The sequence below is a fragment of the Neltuma alba genome, unplaced genomic scaffold (assembly GCF_004799145.2).
Source record: "Neltuma alba isolate B1F8T4 unplaced genomic scaffold, ASM479914v2 tig00001640_pilon, whole genome shotgun sequence".
Classification (NCBI taxonomy): Eukaryota; Viridiplantae; Streptophyta; class Magnoliopsida; order Fabales; family Fabaceae; genus Neltuma; species Neltuma alba.
Window position 1 is genome coordinate 66,495 of NW_021632547.1, and position 26,533 is coordinate 93,027.

Genomic DNA, 26,533 nt, shown 5'->3' on the forward strand with positions numbered 1-26,533 from the left:
ATCATCATCATCATAAAACCTATGATTCTTTTAAGAACAAGAAGATGTATGGGCCTTCTTTTTCTTTTTCTTCTTTGCTGCATATCCAGGTCATCTTTATTGTCTGATGCTTCCCACCAATAAGGTGTATCGCATTCACAATCAGAATCACATTCTTCTAGTGCATGATCCTATATGAAATGACCATTTACATGGAACACATAACAAAGATTGACATTTTAATCTACCCAAGCAATTGGAGGATCTCGCTTAGATATAGTATAGGCTGGGACAATTGACAAAATGTTTCCAAAAGAAATAAAGGGTTCTTCTTGGCATGGTTTTGAAAAAACATATTTAATCGTGCCATCTGGGAGTCTTTTTATCACTAAGAGAGTGGAAATATGAACATCTCTTTGAACACCATGAAACTGTTTTTCATGATTGGTAATCTATTCAAGAGGCATCAGCTGGGCAAGTTCTTCTTTAGGAATTTGTCGAAAAATTTGGATGATGAAAGTATCATCAGCTCATTTAGATATCACATAAAGAACATCTTTAGTGCAATTTGGAAAGCGAAGATCAAGAGCATGATTCTAGAGTCTGTAGATGATCTGATGCTGTAGGGTTGCTACAATAGCTTTGGGACCTTGATTTGCTCTGATTATTCGGATCTAAAATTTCAATCTATCTGTCAGACTTAGATCTAAAAGCTTTATGTTGAAATTTGGGGCTATGGTAAGAATGACATTACCATTGCCCAGAGTACCTAGGATAGCACCAATCAAAGCATTACTATAAGAAATATAGATAGTATCAACAAGAGCAACTTTAGTAGTAACCGAAATCTTTTTCTTCCATGAAGTGTGAGATGTATATAACCCTGAGTTTTTCATTCATTAATTAAAAGTTGAGCTATGTCAAGAGTAACATACTATTCAAAAGAAATGGCAGGGACACCACAGTTGTCCAGATTGATAGTCTAAACAATCTCTTTTACATGGGGCCTTCTGGTGGAGATCAGGTTTCTGATTTTTCTAGTGACACAATTGGTACGATGATAAAGACTATAAGGGCTACAAAGAGATAGATCTATTTTTTTGAATTTTAATATATTTAGGAAGTAATTTATCTCGATTAGATATTCAATCTTTTTGGAGAGTGTTCTACAAACAGGGGAAGGAAGTCTGTGTAGGATAAAGGAAGAAGAAAGTCTGATAGGTTTAAGGCTAGTTTAGATTTCACTCATAGTTTAATAAACTCTTTTTACTCATTATCACAAATAATATCCCACTTCTGTCTGAATGGTTATTTCTTTATCTAGAAGTAAAGCTTGTTTTGATGGAGAAGATGGAGGAGTTGATGGTGCTGGTCCAGTGGGTTTAGTATATAAAGGTGAGGGTGGAAAAGGATTTTCTAGTAAAGGGAAATGAGGAGGTCTTACTGGTGGTCCGGGAAGAAAATTTGGTTATACAAGTAGAAGAGTTAGTTGAGGTTTTCTTAATTGTTTTAAAATGGGATAAGACATTTTGAAAACCTTGCTATAATATGATTCTTTTGGATAAGAAACAGATGATGTTGAATACACAGGAATTTAGAAACTTAAAAGATAAGATGGATAGGGTTCATAGATGGTTTGTAAATGATCCTTTGCAATATCCAGCTCAATCCTTTGTAAATCCCTTCGAATCTATGACAATTCTTGGGTAAATTCTAGTCCTTCAATAAACCATTTCAAATCTGCATCCAATTGATAAGCTTAAGAAGATAGAGTCATATAAAATTGTTTGACCTGATCAAAAACTTGATCTAATCTACTTGTCAGAGTATCAATTCTGAGAGTTAATAAATCAAGTTTTTAATCAATCTTTGTCAAAATTCTCTTCTGACATATTGCATTTTGGGTTTGCCAATGAAAAACTTCGTCAGCTACAGAGACTAGTCTTGCTTCACTTGTAGGAGAGAGTTCCATGTGGATAGAGAATGGTCTTGCTAAAACCTTTTTAAATGTTCTTTTCCTTTTCAATAAATATATATCCTTTCCTTATTTATTTCAAGCCGAAGAAGTTACCTGTGCGCCTCATTTGTGCACTTTTCACTTTTTCTATGTTTTTTAATGCATTCTATTTAAAAAGAGGGGAAAAAGCTCTCTTCCCCCTTTTAATCACAATGAGGTGATTAGAATAAGCTCCACCTTTTCCCTCTCTATCTACATTCACACTCTCCCCCTTATTCTCATACATATATTCTAAAAATTTTGATTTCAGTTATTTTTTATATTATGTGACAATAGTTATAAGTTAATAAAATGTAGAGAAAATATATTTATAGTTAAAAATATAAAGGATGCAATTTTTTTTTCTATTTTACAATATTATTTTTAAGAAAATTTTTCATTTAATTGTCTTTTTTAAAAGATTGAAATTTGGGCAACGTACTTAATATTAAGATTTTTTATTTTAGATATTTTAATCCGTGTTTTAAATCTTAAGAACTTTCCTGTCATTTTTCATATAAGAAAACACGGATCCCGACTTAACTTACTCAAAATATAAATACCAAGTGATAAAATTTAAAGCATTTAACATTTTAATTATATCATTTTAACTTACCGTTTTCTACAATTAAATTAAAAAAACTTATATTTCTAGAACATTTCATTAACTTACACTAGTAAGTAACATCAAAAATTATAGTTAAATAATTAAAAATTTTAGAATACAAGTATGAGAACAAAAGAGAAGGGCAGTGTGTGAGGACAAATGAAGAGAAAGAGAGGGAAAGGTGGAGTGTGTGAGATAGTTTAATGAAAAGAAATAAATGAGTTGAATATGTTCTAAAATAATATAGTTCGAAAAAAGTGTAAGAACATAGGCAATATACTTACTATTGGAGCAAGCATACTCCCTTTTTAGGCTATCTTGGATTTCATTTTTTATTTCATTTTTGGATTTGGCTTTCTTAACTCCCTCATAATTTTTCAAACAACAGTGGATCATCACCAAAACAGCCTCTCCCTAAGCAAAACTTTATGTCATTAACATTTGTAGATAGTTGCATGAAAAAATAAATGAGTTGAATATGTTCTAAAATAAATACAGTATAAAAAAAACACAAAAACACATAGGCAAAGTACATACTTAGGCAATGTACTCCCTTTTAGCCTAATTTGATTTTGGATTTGGCTTTCTTAGCTCCTTTATAATTTTTCAAACAATAATGGATCATTACCCAAAGTAGTCATGCAAAATTTTATGTCATTAACATTTCAATAAATTATCAAAGAGGAAAAAAAAGGGGGGGAAAAAAAGAAAAAGAGGAAGATAAAAAAACAAAGGAAAAAAAGAAAGAAAGAAAAGAAAAAGAGGAAGAACAAGAAAAGAATAATCAGAAAAGAATTATCATGCTGCTTAATTCTAAGTATGAATTATAGAGAGTACCTTATAGGAAGCGTCACTATCCATCAATATGCTAACTTGATGCACTATGCTGATCCTACATATGATTATTGTTATGAGCATGTCGTGATTTGCAAGGTTCTAATGGAACAGTTTGAAGCAAAACTTGACTACTGAAAGCAAACATGTGATTATGTGCTCGATAAGTTTGAAAAGTGAGTTAATAAGGGAATTGATAAGCTTATGAAATTCATCAATAATTCAAAGAATCAAGTGAAATGGGCTCTTCAAATAACTAAACTAACAGAGGTCAAAGCTCCTTCATTAAACATAAAAGGCCCACAACTTACATAGAGCCCATTCATAATGCTCAGCAGGTTGTTCAATTGGCACAGGTGCAAGATTCTTCTCAAATTATGGCTAGCAAGAATCAACTTAAACATTTTATAGTGTCGCCTTGCTTGCAACTTATAGCTCCTAAGATCGCCTTATTGCTGAACGAGTCACTCTCACAATATCTTGTCTATTAAAAAGGTTTTCAAGATGCTCACTCCTTCCAAGGTTTCCTTTTCTCGTACCTTACCTGTTGGAAGGGATTTCCAGTTCGAAGCACTATGCTAAATTCTTTATCTACCCTTCCCTTCCAGAATTTGTGCAACAGCTTTAACTTGTCAAGAGCCAAATTTTTCAAGCGCGGAGAAATGAGGGAATATGGGATAAGGACAGTTATTATTAGATTAAATTTAAGATTTATTGCTAGGATATGATTTAGATTATTATTTTAGGATTATTTTAAGTTATTGTTGTTTTATTATTGAAAGACTCTGATTAGGATTAGCATTTATTATTATTTACTCTATAAGTATTGTTAGGATTGTCAATTACGGTTGATTTCGAATATTGATTGAATTATTCATACTACAATTTCTCTCTCAGTTCTCCTTCTGCATCTACCTGCCTTTTTTCTCAATCTCTTCTCCTTTCTCTCCTCTGATTTGTATTTCTCCTCTTTCTTCTTCTTTGTTTTAGATCACCTGTTAGAAAGGATTTCCAGATAGAAGCGCCATGCTGAAGCTTGTTAACTCTCTCACTTTGTGCATCACTTTTAGCTCGTTCGAAGCCAAGTTCTTCAAGCGGGAGAGAAATGATGAGATATGGGAAGAAATAATTATGATTTAATTATATTTCTAGGATATTTGAATTATTTAGGATCTATCATTATTTTAGTGTTTTCACTATTAGAATTAGTTGTTGTTATTATTTTCATTTTGTTATTATTTTCATTTTGTTATTATTTTAGTATAAGACCTGGCTTTGAATATTGAATTTTCTTTGGGCTTGCTTCCTCTTGTCGGTCTTTTCTTCCCCTTCTCTACTCTTTATGATCTCTTCTTCCCTAATTTGTTTTACATCACCATGATAGCGTGCTAGTAGTGGCTTGCTCTTTATTTTATCACAAGCTCACACCCAACTGCTTGCTAATAGATTCTTCACTAAAAACCTCTTAGAATATAGCTTTTTAAAAAAAATTGAAGAAAAAAACTATGGTCCGGCATGCCAGTCTTTGGTATGGGAGACCAAACCCGACCTAGATCTATTCTCAATGCTTCTCCCAGACTAGACTAGAGTAATTCTAGACTAGACCAAACCGAAACTGCTAACAGGTTCTTTCTTGAGAAGGTTCAACTTTTTAAAAAAAGGAAGAGTTGATGCTAGAACAGCGGATCTGGACCTCCCGAACTTTCGAGTGTCCTCGAATGTGGCACAATCAATCAATAGAAATTTAAAGAAAATGCCGATGGTATGGTAGACCAATCTCCAGTATAGAAGGCAAAACCGAATCTCTGCTATTACCTAACAAACTAGCAAATTAGACCGGGGTGATTCTAGACCTGAAGTTGAGATAAACCTAATTTGGTATAATCTGTCTCCAACCCTACCTCTCATGAATCTCAAAGATATCACTTTGAAGTGCATGTTGCCTCACAGGACTTCCTAGACCTGGGTGATTCTAGACCTCAAGTTGAGATAAACCTAATTTGGTATAATCTGTGTGCAATCATACCTCCCACGAATCTCAAAGATATCACTTTGAAGTGCATTTTACCTCCCGGAGCTTTCAATGTTGAGGAATTTTACCTCTATTGTTCATTTTTACCTCCCATGAATCTCAGAGATATCACTTTGAAGTGCATGTTACCTCACAGAGCTTTCTATGTTGAGGAATTTTACCTCTATTGTTCATTTTTCTCCAAAATTACTTTGAACTTGAATTATATTATGTTGTTGAGCTAATTATTCAAATCTTCTTTGCGAATATTTTTGTTCTTTACAAGGTATTCTAAAAGCATACAAAAAGCTTTAGTTAAAAATGCAAAATAGTGATAAACATACGCGCATAATCCTGAATGAAATCATACTCTAAAGTGCATAAACTACATGAATGAGCAAAATAATTGTCATATTAATTGCTTTCACAAGTTAAGCAAGTAGAGGTAGACGTTTGTTCAAAAAATCTACTAACAATATGAACTTCATCCCAGTCTAAATGTCAGTACAAAATTTATTGTGCAACTATAGGAATTTAAATAATTACTGCCACATGACTAAATAGAGCTATTTTACAACATAAACATTCACTGATTGGAAATGAAGTTTCATTTCTTGATTTTTGGATAAATGTCGTAGACTTAGTATCTACTGTCATTACAATATTCTTATACTACATTAGTTGTTTCTTAATGTTTTTCAGACAAAACAAACAATCATATAACAAATACATTTAACACAAGGTTTCTCCACCTCTTGTTTAAAAGCACATAATTTCAAGCATCAACACACATCATCATCATATCTTGTTTTTCAAGTTTGCATACAGAGAATACCATTGAATAGACTGAAAATAAAAGTGGCTTATCAAGGGGGAAAAAAAAAAGTGAGAAGGAGAAGAAAAGATACCTTGATTCATGCAAGAAGGATCTGTTGTTCTCAACAAAAGCAGGAGCTTTCTCTATGAATGGGTGGCAAGAAATGCTCAATTTCAACAGAATGCAAGACAATAAAATAAGCAAATGCACCTTAATAACAAGATAAAACAACTAACTCGTGTTTTTGATAGATATATACCGATATAATAAGGTTTCTTACAGATTTCATCCTTGTGGTCAATAGGCTTTCCATATCCGATGTCTGATAGGTGTTAAATGCTAGACAAAATAAACATAGATATAACCAGGTGAATAGAATCAGAACCACATCCAGAAATCAAAGCCCAAACTGGGACGTTAAATAGACTTCAATATCAAACATCACATAGACGTTTAAGTCAGGAAGGAATCCTAACCAGAAAGAAAGCTTTAATTTATTTTTCCCTAACAAAACAATCAACAATAATGATTTTCGAACTATTCTATAGTGTAACTTCAGAGCAAATTTAAAGAAAAGGATACACGGTTTTGGGTCAATTTCCTAATGAAAGAAAATACACTCAAATCTACGAAACATGCTAAAAGCCTAAAGCTTCACGATGCATTTGCCTAAAGATTCAGAAACTCACCAGAAAGCAGAAATTTCCTAAGAACCCAAACCATCGTTGAGGAAGCAAATTACAAAACTCGAAAAACAGTAACCACAACGCAATCTAGGAATGGAATGTGAATCGAGACTTACGATAATAGGAGGCGCAAGGTTGATCCCTTCAGTTTCGTTCATATATAACCCAAAAGTTGAGTCACCTCCAACGTCAATCGAATCGAATTGCTCTAAACCTCAAGCGCAGTTAAGATCAGAGGCAAGCCCCTCCTCGAATCATGAACGACCACACCGATGACCTGGAACACCTAACACCTTCCTCATCGCACCCTTGCCGATGAATGCGTTAACTACTTCCCCACCACCAATTCCGGAATCCTTTTTCGCAGGCGGAGGCGAAGCAACTACGGCCGTGGCTCAGGAGTAGCATCCTCAGTGACAGCACCGTTGAGTAAAAGAAGAGTAGATTACATATATATCAACGTTACAATTTTTGAGAGACTGACTTCTCAAAATCAATCATCTAATTAACAGTTTTTATTCAAATTAGAGGAAACAAATCGCCTGAATTCGAATTCTAGTTAACGGCTATTTTTTATTCAAATTATAGGAAACAGTCACCTGAAATCTAATTCTAATTTGATCAACTGGGCTCAAACTTCAAATTATCGTATAATCTTGGCCATTGAAATTATTGATGGTGTAAGACTGTGCCACGTATCTGGCAAAAGATTGGAGGGGATCATTAATTTAATTCAAACAGGACAATTTAAATCATTCTTTTTGTTATGAAAATCAGAAATATAAACAAGATTTGGAATGAAAGAGATGAGTAAGATAAGAGAGAAATTGAGAGAAAGAGGAGTGTATTCTTGTTCATTTGGATGATCAAAATGTACATACATAGCCTTCTATTTATAGACTCCAAAACTCAACAAAGGGTTACATAAAATAAATATCAATAGTAATTCACATAAGTGTGGTACATATAACCTTTAAGTTATGGAATAAAAACTCTTAAAAACTATTCAATGGAGAGGTTATGAAGTATAGAATATGAAAGGTAGAAGATTTATGGACAGCCACATATTCTAATATTTATAACACTTTTCTTCTTCTTCTTCTTCTTCATTTTAGTAGTCCAGTGCTTCTTTTTTTTTTAGCCAATGCTTAATAGTCCAATTCTTTTCAAAGTCAAAAAAAAAATAGTCCAATTTGTTTTTTTTTTTTTTTGCCTTTTTTCGGCACTCACCATCTACCTATTAAAATAGGTTTTTAATTTGAGTGATTCAACAATTCTATACTTTAAGTTTTGGAAATTTTGGGAAATATAGTATCAGTTAAAATTTATTGGTGAGAATGATACATGTATATAAAATTTGCATGATATCAGATTTGGGTGTTTGTTCCTCCTAAAAAATACTCTAAATTTGTGTAGTTTCTTTCTTTCTTTTTTTTAAAACTGAATAGTGTAGTTTTTTTTTTTTTCATTTAGGGTATTTACATTATATTACCCGTTATGTTGACAAGGATGTATCGGAAGTAATTGAATTACTAATTTTTTTTATGGCAAACCATATAGTAAGTGTTATTGTCTATTACAAGAAGGGATTCTTTGCATCATGAATAAAGTAGTTAAATAACCGCCAATACTTAGATCAACTGGTTAAAAAAATTATCCCAACTTAATCAAGATCTCGAGTTTGAATTTGAGAATGCCTCTGGCTTGAATTCAAGTTAATCTAGACCCGTTAAATTTCCCGTAATAAGAAACTGCGCTAAAATATCGACGGAGATGCATGAATAAGTTTACCGTTTAAAGAAAAAAAAGAATTGGAAATTTCAATTCTTTCTGTGAAGAAAGCTTACCAATACTTTGACCGGGGGAAAAAAAAAAAAAAGAGTAAATGAAGCTACCAACACGACTTCTTTACGCATAAATAAGTTTTAAACAGCTTGATGACAGATTGCGGCTTTACATAGCCACTACAATTGATATTGATGTATCACCAACATCCTATTTAGTTGTGTATTTCGAAAAGATTTAAATGCACTAGATTTTATTTTTATATCATTTACTTTTCATCACATCTTTTACTTTAAAGTATTAAACCAGCCATAGGTTGTCATTGATTTTTTTTTTTTTTCAATCACACAGTTACCAACAGGATAGCCTCAAAGATTCACTATATACTATAAAAGGCCTACTACTTCGTATGATTTTATATCAAAAGAAGCCAACCATTACACTATGATTTTACATTATAAATGGATGTTGAAGTTATTATCATGGCAATTTCCTCTGCAGAGTACATTCTCATCCAAGATTCCAGTCCTAAACTATTAGTACCTTGCTACTCTCTGCGTGTTTTACACAGCCTTTTTATTCCCAAAAAAAAAAAAAAAAAAAGGCCTACTTCACAAGTTCAACATAGTAAATTCAAACTACCGTTAACCTTCACAACAATTTTCTGTGACGTGAGTAGCATAACTCAGCGGCAACCCAATGTGATGTCAAACAGGTTTTTGCTCTAACCTTAGAACAAACTGAAAACATGAACAGGATGAAATACAGGAATGACAATTTCATCATTCTCGATCACCATAACGTTGACATCAAGTTCCGGATATTACATCCACTAGAAAAGGGGAAAACATAAGTACTAAATCGAGGAATTTCTCATTTCTTGTAACGTGCTACTTCACCATCATTGGGAAAGAAACCCATAAGCCGACCAGCGGAGTTTTGGTATGCATACATGAACCCACCCATGAACCCGATCAGACCCCCAGTCACCATAGATGGACCCTTGATTCCAGGTTTGATCCCTAAGCAAAAAAGGGTAAACGGATTTAACCATATAATAAACATACCATTTTAGTACCAAATCATGCAGGATCTCACTTGGTTTCAGAATATGCGAATTCAATTTCACAGCATAAGCAAATCTCCACCATGCATTCAGATGCCCCGAGAGAATTTATCAGCAAGGAGTAAAAACAATAACTAAGTGCATTCTTAGGCAATGGAGTACCTTTGAAGCAACATCTTCTCAGGGATTTAATTTCTAACGTCTAAAATCTTGTCAACAAGTCCAGATTGAACAAAATCTCAGTTAGTTATGCCAAATTAGTTAAAACCTGGTCGATGTAAAACAATCAATGCAGTGCGCAAAAAAATGACAAATAGAAATTGGAAGGAAGAATGTAAAAATAATCTGAAGTCTTCAACAATGATTAACCATTGATAGGTCCATAACTAATGGACCAAGCTGGTAACTAGCATATGGGTTGTGAGGTATGATGTTAGGGTGAGAGATAAATTAGGGAATATATTGTGTGATGGAGTCAATGAGAGGCAAGGAACATGTGAGCATCTGCGTGGAGAGCATAGCACGCTCAAATTGCTAGGAGGCTTGTGGATTTTTGCTTTGTTTCCTTTTTTTTTTTTTTTTTTTGCCCCGCCAAGACCTTCAAATTAGGTTCCAATAATCTCTCGCTTGTGACAGAAAGATGCAAAACTGTCATCAACAAGCAAATATAAAAACAAACTAGTACTAAAATTATATGCATTAAGGAAAGTTTCGTTAGTCATTTTAACCACAATATTAACAAGTTTTAGATAGTAAAAGCCCTGAAGGAAAGAAAGGGATAAAGAAGTACTTAAGTCTACAAAATTCCCATTTCTTATATCACATCATCATTGTAAAAGAACCCGTGAACTGACCAGCGGAGTGCCGGCAAGCATCCTATTCTCAAACTAAATGTTGAATTTTCTAAAGATAGCAGATAGCACGCAACAGTGACTGGGAAGTCAGGCAAATATTAACTTTGTGCCAATCTCCAAATTCATCTTAAATTAAGGATATCCATGTACCCAATATATGTGCAGCATATGCCTATGTCTTCTTTATTAAAAGAGAGGAGATCAAGAAGGAACAGAAAAACTTAAAATATTAGAGACATGTGTTTAATTATAGTTATGAACCCTCATAAAATATTTTTACAAAGAACATCCCTAATTTATAGATTAAGTCCAGTAAGTCAAATCATCAACAGATACACAATAAACAGTGGCAGTTTGATAAACCTTTATAGGTATGGGTGATCCTAATCAACTATATAAAAATTGTAAAAGATGCCCACAATGCAAGTTAACCACGTCAATTGATAACTACATGACCTCCCGCAATATTAACATAAAGGTGAATTCAATCAATTAGTTGCATGAGAATGATAATTGCGAGGAACAAGTATCATTTCCCTATTCACTATAGTCCTCCCACTGGTTACTGCACATCCCCTTACCAAATTGTGACATTAATCAATATTTTTAGCATACAGGTGAAATTACACTCACTATAAGGGTCAGAAGGAAATTCTCTCATGCAATTTTAACCACAAGTGATATCATCTAAAGTCAATTAAACTAGGGAAAAGCAATAACAACCGGTAAAATTCCTATCGAGTTTTCAAGTAACAAACAATATGTTCATATAGTTTATCAGTAGCATTATTATCTGCTATTTGTCAATACAAGAAAGCGAATACCCTTTCCAAAAATATATAAGAAACATATTGTATTCAACACAGATAGAGTTTAACCAAACTGCAGGGAGAAGAATCAACTGGCCGATCACTACTCACAAAGATTTCCATTTCACACATAACACCACATGAATTCCACAAGCCCAATCCTTTTTTGTTTAAATTGCGATGCAGAGCCAATTCACGTTTCAAATTGGAACCTTGCTATAAATTTCCAAAAGTCCTACCCTAAAAGATTGGGTGGACGACAATGGGGCTGAAGGATCTAAGGTTCGATTAGCAATACTTCCCAATGTACGAACTAGAGAGTAGAAATCCGAAAACGCACAAATATCCTTCAACTTGACAGAACCATTAATTCAAACAAAACCCCAGAAGGATTGATTCAATTGAAAGGAACCAGACACTTCCACAGTGGGGTTAAGGACTCAAGCAAAGTAATTACCAACCAACATTACACATCAACTTCAAATATGAAACGAAAATATATATTTATGTATATAAAGAGAGAGAGAGACATACCAGAAAGGTAGCCAACGGTGACGGAAACGCCGGTAAGGGTGACGAAGCGAAGATAGTCGAGAGTGTTGAAATTACCGACAACTTTGGTAAAAGGAGGGTTCCGATCTATCACTGGATACTCTGGCTTCGTCGATGCGGTGATATCCGTGTTCATTTTTCTCGCTCTTCTTCTCTCTCCCCCGGCGTGCTGCTCCTCTGGCTCACTGTACTATTTGCTTCCCAACAAAATGATGATGGATATTACTCTTGCTCTTCCTTGGCAACTTTTGGGCCTCGATTTATGAGATAGGCTTATTTGGGCTTTAGGAAATGGGCTAAACAACATTATAGGCCCATGTTCTGAAAGATGTTCTGTTTGGCTATATTCCAATATTTAGGGTATATTTGAAATAGTTTATAAATAGTTTTTTAATCTTAATTTATAAAATACAAGATAAGCATGTGAGAAGAGTTTCATCTTAGTTTACGTAAAATATATTTATAAGTGATTTTAATAGTAATACTAAATTATCATTCAATAACATCTTTAAACGAACTTTTTTGTATTAAAGATCCAAAACATTCTAAAACTATTTTTATAGATCTGAGGACCAAATTGACAATCAATTTCAGTGCAAAACGGTGTTCAGTTTCCAAACCTTTTTGTGAAGATCCCTTCATTGACGCGGTCATGATTGAAGTTGACCCAGTAAAATTGAAGTTCGTGACTTTGTGTCACAAAAATTTGTTCTTTAATTATTCTCTTAAAAGGATTTAACTCGATTTCTTTCAATGCAGATGGTTATAAAACACACACATTCTCTCTTGCTCACTCTCTCACTATAACACCTTGCTCCCCTTTTGTTTGTAAGAAGAGAAAATGATAATATTAAATAAAGGAGAGTTTTACATAACACAAAAAGTTATCACCCAAACAAAATGGCGAAGAAAACTAAGGAAAAAAAAGACAAGAGAGACAACTTTGACAGAATAGTTACTAAAGGCATGCAATAAGAAAGAGCAATCCTATGCTTGTTGAAGTGGGAGGATGGATCCATTGGGAAATGGATGAAGCTTTTTTTCTTTTTTCTTTTTTTTTGGTACACAAATTTTAGGAAAGGGTTCGGGATCACCTATGATCCAAGGGTAAAGAGAAACTAACTCAAGATCTACTTGAACCTGTCTTTAAGGATACAGAAGCATCACAAGCAAACCTTTTTTTTTCCTAGTTCAATAGGTAGAAATCTCCTAAGTTTACTTAGCTGTGAATATGACTCTCCCAGCATCTCGACCAGCTCAGGAATCAAACTCACTCCATTTGTAAGACTGTTCGGCCCTTTGCCAACTGATATGGATAAAGCTTTTGTTAAGACAAGTGATTGTTAATAAAGGTATTGATGCTACTTCATGGACCCAAATTAAAAAGGCTCTGAAACACTAACCAATAAAAGAGATTCCATCCGTGGAATAACTCTTCCACAAAAACTACTTCAAGGGCAAACCACGATGGCAGATGATACCATGACAATAATGTTGTCTCAGCCTGTTATACTCGTAAGCAGACGTGTCATCCTAAACCATTAAGAGAAATAGAAGAACCAAGAGGGTTCACTAGGCAACTGCTGCTATTATTTGAAATTTGCTCCATAAAAGCCAAGGCAAGGGAGGAATGAATATTGAGAACCTTATTGATTATGACTAACGGAGGATCACATTACCCTCGTGTAAAGCCAAATTTCTTTTTCTCCATATAATGTTAAGGAGACAAATGATTCCACGTACCATGGAAGAGCCATCATCTTTGTGAAGAATAACAGTATCTTTTGACACCTTGCTCCACTAAGCATATAATCAACACAATAATCAAGTACCACCTATGATAACGGCAAATCATGGCCTAAAACTTTGAAAACAAATGGACAAAGTTAAGTCCAAAACTAGACAAAAGTGGCATTTATTTTATCTTATTTTTGCAACCATGAGTTAGGATAAAAGTCAGTTAATATAATTTGATTTATATTTGAATTGATCTTTATAAAAATTAGTCTGATAAATTAAAACTTGATTGGATAAGTAATGAAAAAGTAAGTTCAATGTAAAATAATTGAAAATGGTATTGTTTTTCTCCAAATTAATTTGTTTGATTTATAAATTGATTTTAATCTAGTGATACACATAAATATTTTAGAGAGATCATGTAATATAAAATAATTAGGTAATTTATTTATCTTTTTTAATCTCTTCAAATTGATTTACTAAATCTTATATTAAAGACTGAAGGTATACAGTTTGATAAATTTAAGAAAAAAATTAAAATAATTAAATTTTATTAGTTAGTTATTTTCTTCTTATAATATTTTTTTTTATAAACATCAAATTATTGCAGGAAAAACATCAAATTATTAGATCAAGTTAGGACCTAGGACACACTAAAATACCTCATCTTTCTGTTCATTCCCATTTTCCATCCTCTCTCCACGGTAACAATGAATTTTTTTCCTAAAAGCATCTCTGATGTCATTCCTCATGATCAATGCCGTTTTTCCCTTGCTCAACCTGGTTTTTCCCCTCCTCGACGCACGCGATCCCAAATACTCCTCCGATCCTAAATATAAGACCCTTATACACACTTGTATAAGGGTCTTATATTTAGGATCAGAGAAGTACATGCTTAATCCAAATTTTCAATACATACATACATACATATATATATTCTCAAATTCTTTATAAACTACGAATCGGATTCCAACAACGCAATCTTTCAGCTGAAATTCCAATTTAACTAATCTAATCAAACAACTATACCAAGGTTCCAACGTGAACCACGTGCCAATAAAAATATTATCTCTGGTCTTAATTATAAAATTTTGTTTGTAGACTATAAACATAGTCTTATAATTAAAACTAGAGATGGTATAATTGGAGGAAAAAAATGTGTCTCAACAACTATATGAAGGCCAGACTTACTATTTTTCGTGGAAGCTTAAAAAAGAATTCAACCCAACGCTTGCTGATGTAGCCAATATCACCTTCGAAAAAGGGACCATCATGATCAAAGATTTGAGGTATTGAAGCCAGACAAAGTGTTGACTTTCTAACTCCAAAAGAATAAAATAAGTACAAAATTTGACCTTTTGAGCAAACTCAATCATGCTTAACTAATGTTACAATATTAAATGTGTCTTGCAAAATCTTTGGTTGCCTATGGCTATACAAAAGAATAAGGCATTAGTAAAATAATAGTAAGCATATATGATTGACTAACAAGCTGTTAGTTAAGATAATAATGACCACTCCCATAAGAAAAAAAATACAAATAAAAATTTCAGGAAACACACTTATGGATAGAGCTATTCTTTATCTCTCAACCCAAAAAGGACGAATCTTTAAGTCTAATATGATTTCAAAATATCCTAGTTTTACCTAAAGAAAGTACATATGATTGAATATGCACCGACTTTTGATGAGATCCGTGTAGGGTCATTCACCTTCGGCATGTGCTAACCTGAAATAATGGACTTAGTGTGCATGCCAAACAAACATCTCCATTAATGCAAAATTTAAACAAATAATATTACCGAAAAAAATATTCAAACAAATATTTGAAATTTTGCATGCAAGGATGGTAAATATCCCTAAGAAATGCGTGCATGTATCAAATTTAATTACTCAATATAACTCTCACAACGATTATGTATAAATTATTTGTTAATCTTGAGATAGCAAAAGGATTGAAACGTCATTCTTCCAAATATTTTTGTATGAAGTTTTGCACTTTTTTTCTGGACTACTTTGCAATGTTTTAAAAACCGGACCGGATGTTGAACCGGAAAGAACAGCGGGTCATTGTTCAAACGGTTGGATCGGTTAAACCGATGGTCGAACCAGTAACATAATAATTAAATAAAAATAATATTATATACATGTAAAATAATATAAATATAAAAAATAAATACTTATTATAGGAAATAATTCTTATAGATTTTTTTTTGGCTAAAAATTCTTTTAGAGTCAAAGTGGAAAATACTTATGGATATTCTTAAAAACTAAAACTGAAAAATAAAACATTCTTTGTTAATCTGTACCGTATTCAGAGCAAAACGTTTGCTTTTTCTTTGCACATTTTCGATGCTCTCCAGTCTCCAGATGCTTCTTTTATCTCTCTCCATCGTCATTTTCAAACGCATTCCAGAAACTTCCTCCATTGCCGTTCCAAATTCGAATTGCTCAATGATCTTCAATTGGCCACAGCACTCAATTTACACAGCCATCTCTCTATCTTCATCTTCAATTCATCTCACTCTCTTCGTCCTCTTCTACCTCTTTTACATTTGTGCTCTTTTGTTGTCGTTATTGGAGAAGAAGAGGTAAATCGACTATTTTTTCATATTTGTTAGTTTTCAACTTGATTTATTGTTTTTTCCTGGTTGGCTGTTGTCATTCTCTCATACTCCCTTCTTTTTTTCCTCTTGTTTGCATCCCTCCTCCTTCTTGTTCTGATTCTAAACAAAGGAAGAGACTTTCACCTGCCCGGTTTTTGTAAAACCGTTCTGGGTTCCGGCTCAATGCCGATTTCTGGCCCAACGTTCTGATTCAATCCGGGTAAACCATTCAGACGGTCTAAATCTATAAACCAAGCCGTAATGTTGAACGGGTGGCGGTTAGACCGGTCCGACCGTTCGGTCCAGTCCGGTTTTTAAAACCTTGCTACTTTGACATTTGTGCCTCAAATAAATTTATATTCTATAATGAAATATACAATTAATCTCAAATGATCTTTTTACCATAAATATATAATTACCTTACTAATGAAGTGACCAAAGTTGTGGTGGTGAGAGAAATGTCAATCGTTTTCAAAAGATAGGAGTGATAATTTAGTTCAAATGGAATTTTTTTAAAGATTTATTAGGTCTATCTGCCATAAATGTATTGATCTCACGTTTGTGATATTATCAAGCTTTCTTATGAGATAGAAAATGTCCAAAATCAAAATTTGTGTACAATCAACACATTATGCTAAAACGGACATATTTTTATTTTTTTAGAAATACAAAGATCATGATAAGACGGTGCAAAATAAAAACAAGCTATTTATATCCTAGATGAGCCTCATTTTTCAATATTGTCGGTTGCATTCCATTCATTTTTGTCCAAGTTTTTTGCTTCGGCAATAAGCCAACTAATCCGTCTTTGGAAACATTGTCCATTGCACGCTACTCCTATTCATTTTAAGGAACGAGTTTCGGATGTGTATTAAGAGCTCATCTCGTTTAGATTAAATTTAAATGGTTGATATTGAATTTTATCTTTTTATTCTTTTAAAAATTATTACTTGAAAATTTTACCTCTAAACTGTTAAAGTTATATTACCTCCTGTCCTCAACATAAAATCCACAATCTTATTTCCATTTTATAATATTTTAAAATTAGAATTGGTTTGGTCATTTCTATAAGATTTTGCTTAAAGATGTTTAAGCGTTAATTTTATATTCTTTATCCTTATCTTTTTCCCATACTACATTCTAGGGATATGCTAAAAGCCAGTAGTTTGGTCCAGCTCGACCCAACTGAAAGTAATCTGGTTTGGTCCAATTCGATCCACTCTAAATAAACAATATGATAAAATCGGATCAAATTAAACCAGACTAGTTAGTCGAGTTGAACTAGGTTCTAGACTAAATGGTTAGACCACCTTTTGGTCTGATTCAAGTGTTTTGTTTAAATTGTAATTTGAAATGTCTTTTTTTAATTTTTATTTAATATTGTTGGAGATTTTTGTAGATTTATGATTAATTTTAAATGTTTTGGTATGATTTTTATATGATCGCAGGCTTTTTATTGTCCTAATTTTATTTATTAGTTTGAATTTTGAAATCTTGGTTCCCATAAAGGATTTTTTTTATTAAAAAAAAAAAGAAAATTAATGTCTTAGACTGCCTAGACTGGCTTAAGTAGTTTGTTAGACCAAGTCTACCCCAGCTTGACTTTGGGTTACTATTGTATTGGATTAGGAGAGTGTTTAGATAGAAATAAAACTATGACTTTAAAAGTGTTTTTATGATATATGAAGTAAATAAATAGAATAGGTTGCCTCGATTTACAAAAAAAAATATTTTTTAAAAGCACTTTTTGGATAATCGAAACACTTCCTAGACCACAAATTGCTAAACCCAATTGATTAAAAATCAGACCAAATTTCGGGTTGGGTTTTTTTTTTCTTTTGATAACAAGGTTGGGCTTTTTTCTAGTTTGATCTATTTGTTGTATGGTCTTGCTATGTGTTTTTCTTTTTTGGGGGTGTTTAGCAAACCTAGAAAAAGTACTTTTCGAGCTCAAACCAAGGTTTGACCCCGAAAGTATCCAAACACCTCTTAGTTTTTGAAATCATGGTTTTGTCATGAAACTATGGTTTGCCTATCAAAACCATAGTTTTGTCATAAGCGAAATTTTTTTGCTTTTTGAATGAATATGGACGTTGTTGTCAGTGAAATTTTTTGCCCAATCATGGTCAATCTTTATGCCTTCACATTTCCCCTTCTTTCTTCTCCTTGATTCTTTTTGTTTTTTGACCAGTTCTCCTCCCCCACTTAAAACAATATTTTTCTATTGAAAAAAATTAGCATTTTTTCTAAAAATATATTTAATCTTATATTTTATAAATATATATATACACATATTAACAATTAGTTAATATATTTTTATGCATTATTTATTATGTTGGCAAAAAAACTATTAACAAATTTATTATTATGGTCCTTAATATATAACCTGATTTGAGAGTTAATATTAGTCTTAAATGTAAAATCTATTTTATATGATTATCTACTTTTTTTCAAATTAACCTTATTGATATTTCCTCAATAATAATCAAGTAGGAGAGGGAGGAAGGAAGGAAATTAAAAAAGATATTTAGGGTGTCTTAAAAAATCATATTAACTAATTCAACTAACACTTTTAATCTACTCAAATTAATTAATTATATCTTATATTAGGGACAATAGAAAAACTTCAAATAAAAATATAAATTTAAATATATTTTTTATGTAATTATCATATTAACTTATGTACTTTTTAGTAATTTGAACCAAAAAAAAATGCTTCTGATAATAACTATCCAAATACTATCTTTTTATTAAAATTATTTTTTTCATAAAATCTATTCTCAAAATCACTTTTTTCTCAGAAGCTATTCTTCAAACCATAGTTTGAATTTATCTAAACACCCCCTAAAACCATGGTTTTTCATAAAGCGAATTTTTTTAACTTTTGAAGGTATAAAATTATGGTTTGGGACATAAAAAATAGATAAATATAAGAGATAAAGTAGATTAAAATCTTATATTCAAAATCAAATTAAAAATCCAATTAGCTCTTATATTAAACATGAGAGGTAATATTAATTAATTATATTTTTTATATGCAATTTATCATTTCAAACAAAAATATAAATTAAGATCTATTTTTCTATTATTATCATATTAACTTACATTTTTTTAGTAATTTACATATAAAAAAATGATTATAAGAACAACTACTCAAATATTTTTACTTTATCAAAATTATTTTTTTTACAAAATCTATTCTTTTAAAATTTATTCTCAAAATCTATTTATCAAAATCCATTTTTTAGAAATTATACAATTTGAAATCATGATTTGGTTTTACGGCTTTCTTCTTTTATCAAAGTGAGTAGAGAGGGTTGAGTCCAAAAAAAAAAAAAAAGTGAGCAGAGAGGGTATTCAGGACGAGAGGGGGTATTTGAAAACCATAAGCACCTCGCACTCACGTGGTGAGCACTGACGAGAGTCTTAAACCGCTCCCTTTACCAACCAAAACGGTACTACGGATTCTCCTCGCATGACGGGGGATAGACGCCCGCCTTTGGAAGCATTTGTCGATTCCACGCCATTCCTATTCTCACTTTTTCGGGTGTTACTGTTAAGTGGTTAGCCCAAGGGCGTCAAGCGAGAGCGGCGAAGCTCCATGGCGTTGGATAACCACATAGAGAAGATACTTTGGAATGAGGATCAAATCTCCCGCCGAGTCTCCGAGCTCGCCGCCCAAATCGCTGACGACTTTCGTTCCTCCTCTCCTCCACCCGTTTTTGTCGGCGTGGCCATCGGCGCCTTCTTGTTTTTTGCCGACCTTGTTCGCAAAATCGACCTTCCCATTTCAGTTGATTTCGTTCGAGCTCAGTCCTATGGTTCTGGAACCTGCTCCAATGAAGCACCGATTGTTTCCTCTGATTTGAAGATTGACGTTCAGGGCCGCCATGTAGTCCTGGTACTTTTGCTCTCTTATCGTCGCGTGAATAAAGTTTTCTTTTGTTTTTTTTTTATCACCGAAGAATATGTTGATTTGATAAAAGTGTTTCGAGAGAATTCTTCATGGCCCACGTGAACGGCGCTTTGGTGAAATTAGTATTGCTTCAGAATTACAAACTCATGTCTCGAAAGTCCCATATTTTCCCCAGAAGGTTCATTATATGAAAATGTACAACTTGAAGAAATGGAAGAAAAATTACTTACAGTATTAGAGTAACTTGAGACATTTGTGGTAGCAACAGATAGTGAGGATAATTTGCGTCATTTGTCTGGTTAATTCGAAATAACGGCTGGAATGTTATTAGGTTCTTTATCTGAGAAAGAAAAAGAGTTAAGAAAATCTTCATTATAACTCCTAAACAATAATTAAAAGCCAAAGATTTCTTGTGTCTGTTGCTTCATCTTAGTAGATAAAGAAAACGGTTTATTTCATTCTGTATTACGTTTCCGTTGGTCATATGAGATCTGAGTTCGTGTCTCCCCCCCCCCCCCCCGGGGGTCTGCGAGAAATTCCTTTACTGGTGATAAATGTTATTTAACAGAAGTGATTCTCATCTCTAGGTGTAACGTCATTGTGGTCCCAAAAGGAGTAGAATTTAATGAACCAGAGAATATCTTAATTTCCCCCCTCTCTGTTGCAATTATACTGTCAGTTCCTTTAGTAGTTTAATCCCCCCATTCCCTTCTCCTGCATTCATATCCGACTTCATTTTCTTATGGGATTGTATTGTTGATAAATGATTAGGTTGAAGACATTGTAGATACGGGGCATACTATATCTAGCATAATTGCTCTCTTGAAAGCAAAAGGAGCATCCTCTGTCTCCGTGTGCACTTTCCTTGATAAACCATCAAGGAGAAAGGTTAACATTCAGCTAGTTGGCGAGGGGAAATTCTACAGGGGATTTGAGGTATAGTACTCCCTTTTTTTTTTTTGGGGGGGTCAATGAGGTATAGTACTCTAACCAATAGTCATTAAATATCTTTCAAAGTATGTACATATCTTCTCTCTATGATTCAGGCCTTTACCTTGCTGGAAATATGGTAGTATATAGTTTCTTCATAGTCGTTGTAATTTTCAAATTTTCTTCTGTAGCTTTTTTCTTTCTCTTCCTAATTGATACCATGTCAAAGTACCGACTTTGAATGCTCTGTAGCCTTTTGCTTTGAAATTCCTAATTGCCCTTTCTATTACTAAATTATCCCGTTAAACGTTTCCTTTCTCTGCAGTGCCCAAATTATTTTGTTGTTGGCTATGGGTTGGATTTTGCTGAACTGTATAGGAACTTGCCTTATATTGGCGTCTTGAAGCCTGAACATTACAGTTGACGCTATATCTCATCTGCCACGAGGTTTATGCATCAGTCTAATGAATTTTCCTCAACTTCACCCTCTCTGATTCAATTGAGTTACGGATTTCCATCCTTCTGTGATTTTTCAGGAATATAGTGAAATTATACAATGTTCTTTGAAGCTTTAAAGTTCCATTTCTCAGTAGTTTTATCTTGCAAGGACTCTGTTACAGTCTTTCGAATTAGCTTGAAGAAGCTTTTTAACGTGCATGAAAATATGTAATACACTCTCAAACTGGGCCTTCACATGTTTATGATCTATATTATTTTGATATTTGAATGTTGGCACATTGCGAAAAAGCATTAGGTTCCTTCAAAGATAAAAAGATTCTGAAAGTCAATGACTTTTGAAGGATGAAAAAATTTGGGTAAACATGGGAACAGAGAAACCAAAATGCCCTTTCTGATTATCTTACATACCGTTTCTGGATTCTGCCTCGTCATAAACTAATTACTTGCTTTACCTCATGGAGTTAAGTAGAAACTTACCTCTATGGGTTGTTCAGAGGAGCTTGATAGGTTTCTCATGGTGCACTGACAACAGAGCAGACATGAGTATTCCTGTTTGTGAAAGACTTTCCATATCATGGAGTTAAGCAGAAACTTACCTCTATGGGTTGTTCAGAGGAGCTTGATAGGTTTCTCATGGTGCACTGACAACAGAGCAGACATAAATATTCTTGTTTGTGAAAGACTTTCATATCCATAAACCCCTATGAGCATGAACTACGTAGCTTGCAGACATCAGTTATATGACATGACAAATGTCACTGCTGGAATCTTATATGGTTGTCTCATAGCCTGCTCTCCTGACCTGAATTTGCAGAAGATTATCCAAGGCACTTTAGGAACTGATATAGGCATTAATTTGCTAGTTTCGAACTGTATAGGTTTTTTTATCCTTGTTTGCTGATGTAAGTTTTAGGTTTTAGGTATTGGGTGCTTCTTCCCTTTTGTATGTACTCCTTAAAGATAATATTGTAATCAATAACCCCGGGGGGGGGGGGGACACTAGAGACCTTCAAAACTTGATAAGATTAAAGCGCAACGTTGTGGAGTTCTGGAATTAGGGTTAAATTTATCCATTCCAGTCTCATTTCAACTGGATACGTAGTTACATCCCTGAAATGCTCATGGGTTCGTCGAACTTAAATATTTTCTCCGCATTAATTGTGCAGCTCCTGAAGAAAGCTGGTGTTGGAAAACTCAGTTTCCATATTTGACAAGCTCAGATAATAAAGAATTATACTACATGCATTGGGGGCAGCAGAATGGTGACCCTGAGGTTTTGATTGTGCTCCAATGGAGTCAGAAGTCCCACCCCCTTAAGCTTCAAAATAATGACTTTCCCAATCCCAACTTATTCAGTACTAGTCGCTTCGTTAGGGAGAGTTTGTGCTTTAGTAAGTAGAGTTTAGTAGTATAAGAAATTTATGCAAATGTACTTTTGGTTTTATTATTGGTGTCATTGCTTGAACATGAAGGGAAGGTTCTTTGGTAGAAAGTCCTTCATGAAATATGTTTATCATTTATGAATATTTTGAAGGGCCATAGTTACCCATTATAGGTTAGTAACTTGTAGTTTGCCAAGAGCCAAAGGCACAATTTGGCTGAGAAGCTCACCGAAGATATGAGAGACTAAATGCTAGGTTGGTAAACTCCATCCATAATCACTTCAAAAAAAAAAAAAAAATCACCGAAGATATGGGAGACTAAATGCTTGTTTGGTAAACTCCATCCATAATCATTTTAATTTTTTTTTTCATGCTTTATGAGATAAATTTTTTTTTTCCACATGCTTTGTACAACACAAAATTACCTAAAATAATCTGATGTAAATACCTCCGAGCATCACTTGGCAAGCACTTGAAGAGTAAGGTGTAAAAGACCAAAGTTGAAATTTCACATAAGGCCAAAGCAAGTTATTGTTTATTCCAATCTTTAAAATATTGGAAATATTTTGTGCCTTGTACAAGAAATTAAAAAAAAAAGTATTTATATTTTTATCGTTATTGCTACTTTATTATTAACTGTTTATTAAATCCTATGTCATACCTTTAGATATTATTATTTGCCGTAAAATTGTCAAGTCAGCATCCACTTAATATTTAACTTAATGAAGTTTTAATGTCTTCATGCATCACGCGTGGACGTAAAATCTAGCTTTGATAATGCTTTATTCATGGTCCCTAATTAAGAGGAATGAAGTTAGAAAGTCATGTTACAAAATTATCCAAGAAGAAAAGACCCATTTACTTTGACATCAATAAACTAAAAAAAAATTGTATTACACCATTCTTACATTTTAATTCACATATTTTATTAGGTGTAGGTACAATGGAGCTAACGGTCGATCAACGAATGTTATTCTAACACATCAATGATTCACTCTTTATCTTCTCATGAAATCTGGAGAGTTTCTTTCTTTCTTTGTTTTTTTTTGCTTTGCAAGTGATGCTCCTCTTTTTAAAGTTATTCTTCTTTATCTGTCACGCCTTCCGTATCATCAAGAAATATTTCATAGAGATGTTTCAGTTCATTGTCAGCGCTGAGTATGGATATAGTGTATGTGTATAGTACAAATATGGTCAAAGGAATGGTCTATTGCAAAAGGACAAGAAATGTTTCTCATAGTCATTGTCCTCTTGGAGTAAAAACATTCAAAGAACTATGCGAACAAGAAACGATTAGACATTAGGGGCAGATAAAAAAAAAAAAGTGAAAACTGCTGGAAAAATCTTTCCTGGGAAAATTTATTACCTAAAAATAACTCAAATTTGTCTAAGAATTCAAGTGTAACTTATTTCTTGATTTGTGCGTGTCATCCTTACGCAGGGGCTATGCTGATCTTATTCTTAACGAGCACAACTCTTTTTCGGTTATGTGCAACTTATCTCCAATGTATGCAAAACTAAAAAGTGTTTATATCTTTAGATAATAAATTTTATAATAGGAAAATTTGACAGTAAGCTGTGTTTATATTTTGTTCATAACATGGCCAATTATGTTATATGAGGGAAAAAATAATTCTCTAGTCATAAATATAAGACTCATTTTATAGTATAAATTACATTTCAATGTGGGTCTTAAATTTAGCACCGGATGAATATAAGATTTAGTACATATAAGACAATTGAAAAGTTAAAATGACATAACATAACAAGAGAGACTATGATTGTAAATATCACATCTGATGGCCAAATTAGAACTACTAACAAACTAAAAGTAAAAAGATATTATCAATTCTCCTGTAAAAAAAAAAAAAGAAGAAGAAGATATTATCAATTAACTTCCAACTAGCATGAGGAAGACCCAAGCTACAAATCAAGGCAAATGCTGCTGCCAGTGATTTGCTTCAATTCATGTGTTTAATGAAGTTACTTGATTTATTATGGTGAAATACATGCTCTAAAACCTGTGACAACCAAAAATCAGGAACACACAAGAGAGGTATGATGTGAGAGGTCCTTCATCAGTTCAATAAAGGGCTTCCTCTCCCAGCTGTTTCATCTACAACAAGGGAGGCTGCATAGCATAGATGCATCTTTGGACATCAAAAGAACTGGCACAAGAACAACCACAAGAAATGAGTAGAAATGAAGATACAAGAAAGGAGAACACTTGTGTATTTATGATTATGTACTTAATATACTTTTATCCAATCAAATAAAAAGTAATGAATCTTGAAGTGTTTAATAATATAAATAACATGGGTTTGCTATAAAAATAATATATATATATATATATCTAAATAAAATTCATATGTTTGATTTGGGAGTGCTTGACAAGCTTGTTAAAATCACTTTTGGAGCCCAAAACACGGTTTGACCCAAGTTGCCAAACACCCCACATTTTTATGAGACTATGGTTTAACCCATCAAAATCATGGTTTTATGAAAACAAAAAAAAAGTTATTTTTTGAAAATATGGTCTTTTTTTTTATATTATAATACTACTTCTGGTCCTTAATATAAGAACTAGTTAACTAATTTGAGTAGAATAAAAAAATTAGTTAAGTTAGTTACTTGTAATAAATAGGTGTTATCTTTCCTAAAATTCTCTTTATGATCATGTATATTAACTATAAGTACCATTTGATAAAATATTTAACATCTACAACTACTATAAGAACTATTTTGAAAAAATGGATAAATATGAGAAACAAAATGGATTGAGATTTTATAATTAGAATAAACTAAATATCAAAATAACTCTTATATTCCTCTAATCCTTAATATAGGATCTAATTGTTAAGTAAATTTTGATCCTAAATATAAGACCTATTTATCATATTTATCAATTTTTCCTAAATTATCTCTATAGATACTTCCTCAACCATAATCAAATAAGTGAGGAAAGAAGGATATTAAAAAAGATGATTATGGTATTCTAAAAAAAATGTTATATTTCTTATAATTAACTAACTTGCTTAACTTCATTAATCTAATCAGATTAGTTAAATAGGTCTTATATTAAGAATAAAAGGAATATTAAAGATAAGATGTAGTATGTTGTTAAAAAAACTAGTAAAATGTTATGGGATTTCATATTTAAAATCTTTAAAGCAAAATAATATTTTTGCGTTGACCAAAAAAATAATCATTTTTCTAAAAACGTATTTAATTTTATATTTTATAAATACATCTACACATATTAATTATTTAGTAATTATATTTTTATATGTTATTTATAACATCTATCTTTTATGTAATTATCACCTATTTAGTGAAGATAGGCAAAAAATATATTATTGACAAATTTATTGCTTCAAATAAAAATATATTATAACATTTATTTTTATGTAATTATCACATTAACTTATATCTTTTTTAATAATTTGCATATATAAAAAGTGTTTTTGATAACAACTATCTAAATACTTTTATTTTATCATAATTACT

The 26,533-nt window shown here is 32.6% G+C and overlaps 2 protein-coding genes and 1 long non-coding RNA gene across 6 annotated transcripts; 1 reads left to right on the forward strand and 2 right to left on the reverse strand.

Annotated features, from left to right (window-relative positions):
* The first annotated feature begins 1,449 nt into the window (after positions 1–1,449).
* On the forward strand, positions 1,450–22,973 carry LOC114760711 (hypoxanthine-guanine phosphoribosyltransferase-like). 4 transcript variants are annotated; one of them, XM_028950011.1, is made up of 5 exons: positions 1,450–1,455; positions 4,439–4,445; positions 19,962–20,240; positions 21,027–21,191; positions 21,511–21,906. In XM_028950011.1, exons 2-5 carry the CDS (start codon positions 4,443–4,445, stop codon positions 21,607–21,609), a joined length of 546 nt encoding a protein of 181 aa, XP_028805844.1. In that variant the 5' UTR covers positions 1,450–1,455; positions 4,439–4,442; the 3' UTR covers positions 21,610–21,906. The 4 variants fall into 4 exon arrangements, with proteins under 4 accessions (XP_028805844.1, XP_028805851.1, XP_028805837.1 ...); XM_028950004.1 differs by lacking the exons at positions 1,450–1,455; positions 4,439–4,445 and having other exon boundaries at positions 19,793–20,240; positions 21,511–21,632; positions 21,722–21,906; XM_028950018.1 differs by lacking the exons at positions 1,450–1,455; positions 4,439–4,445; positions 21,511–21,906 and adding an exon at positions 22,811–22,973 and having other exon boundaries at positions 19,787–20,240.
* Positions 3,359–7,226, reverse strand: LOC114760741 (uncharacterized). Its single transcript, XR_003742084.1, has 4 exons — positions 7,047–7,226; positions 6,525–6,583; positions 6,336–6,387; positions 3,359–3,474 (listed from the first exon to the last, which is right to left on the reverse strand). It is a non-coding gene; the product is annotated as an uncharacterized LOC114760741 (long non-coding RNA).
* On the reverse strand, positions 9,465–12,190 carry LOC114760731 (NADH-ubiquinone oxidoreductase 20.9 kDa subunit). Its single transcript, XM_028950026.1, has 2 exons — positions 11,979–12,190; positions 9,465–9,737 (listed from the first exon to the last, which is right to left on the reverse strand). Exons 1-2 carry the CDS (start codon positions 12,130–12,132, stop codon positions 9,589–9,591), a joined length of 303 nt encoding a protein of 100 aa, XP_028805859.1. The 5' UTR covers positions 12,133–12,190; the 3' UTR covers positions 9,465–9,588.
* Positions 22,974–26,533: the final 3,560 nt, after the last annotated feature.

What these genes read in the sequence shown, in the direction of transcription:
- LOC114760711 (XM_028950004.1), top strand. Translation starts at nt 19,941, where the DNA reads ATGGCGTTGGATAACCACATAGAGAAGATACTTTGGAATGAGGATCAA. An exon ending in AGGGCCGCCATGTAGTCCTG is followed by an intron (nt 20,241 to 21,026) that starts GTACTTTTGCTC and finishes ATAAATGATTAG; the next exon opens with GTTGAAGACATTGTAGATAC. An exon ending in AATTCTACAGGGGATTTGAG is followed by an intron (nt 21,192 to 21,510) that starts GTATAGTACTCC and finishes CTTTCTCTGCAG; the next exon opens with TGCCCAAATTATTTTGTTGT.
- LOC114760731 (XM_028950026.1), bottom strand. Translation starts at nt 12,132, where the DNA reads ATGAACACGGATATCACCGCATCGACGAAGCCAGAGTATCCAGTGATA. An exon ending in CACCGTTGGCTACCTTTCTG is followed by an intron (nt 9,738 to 11,978) that starts GTATGTCTCTCT and finishes TTTTTTGCTTAG; the next exon opens with GGATCAAACCTGGAATCAAG.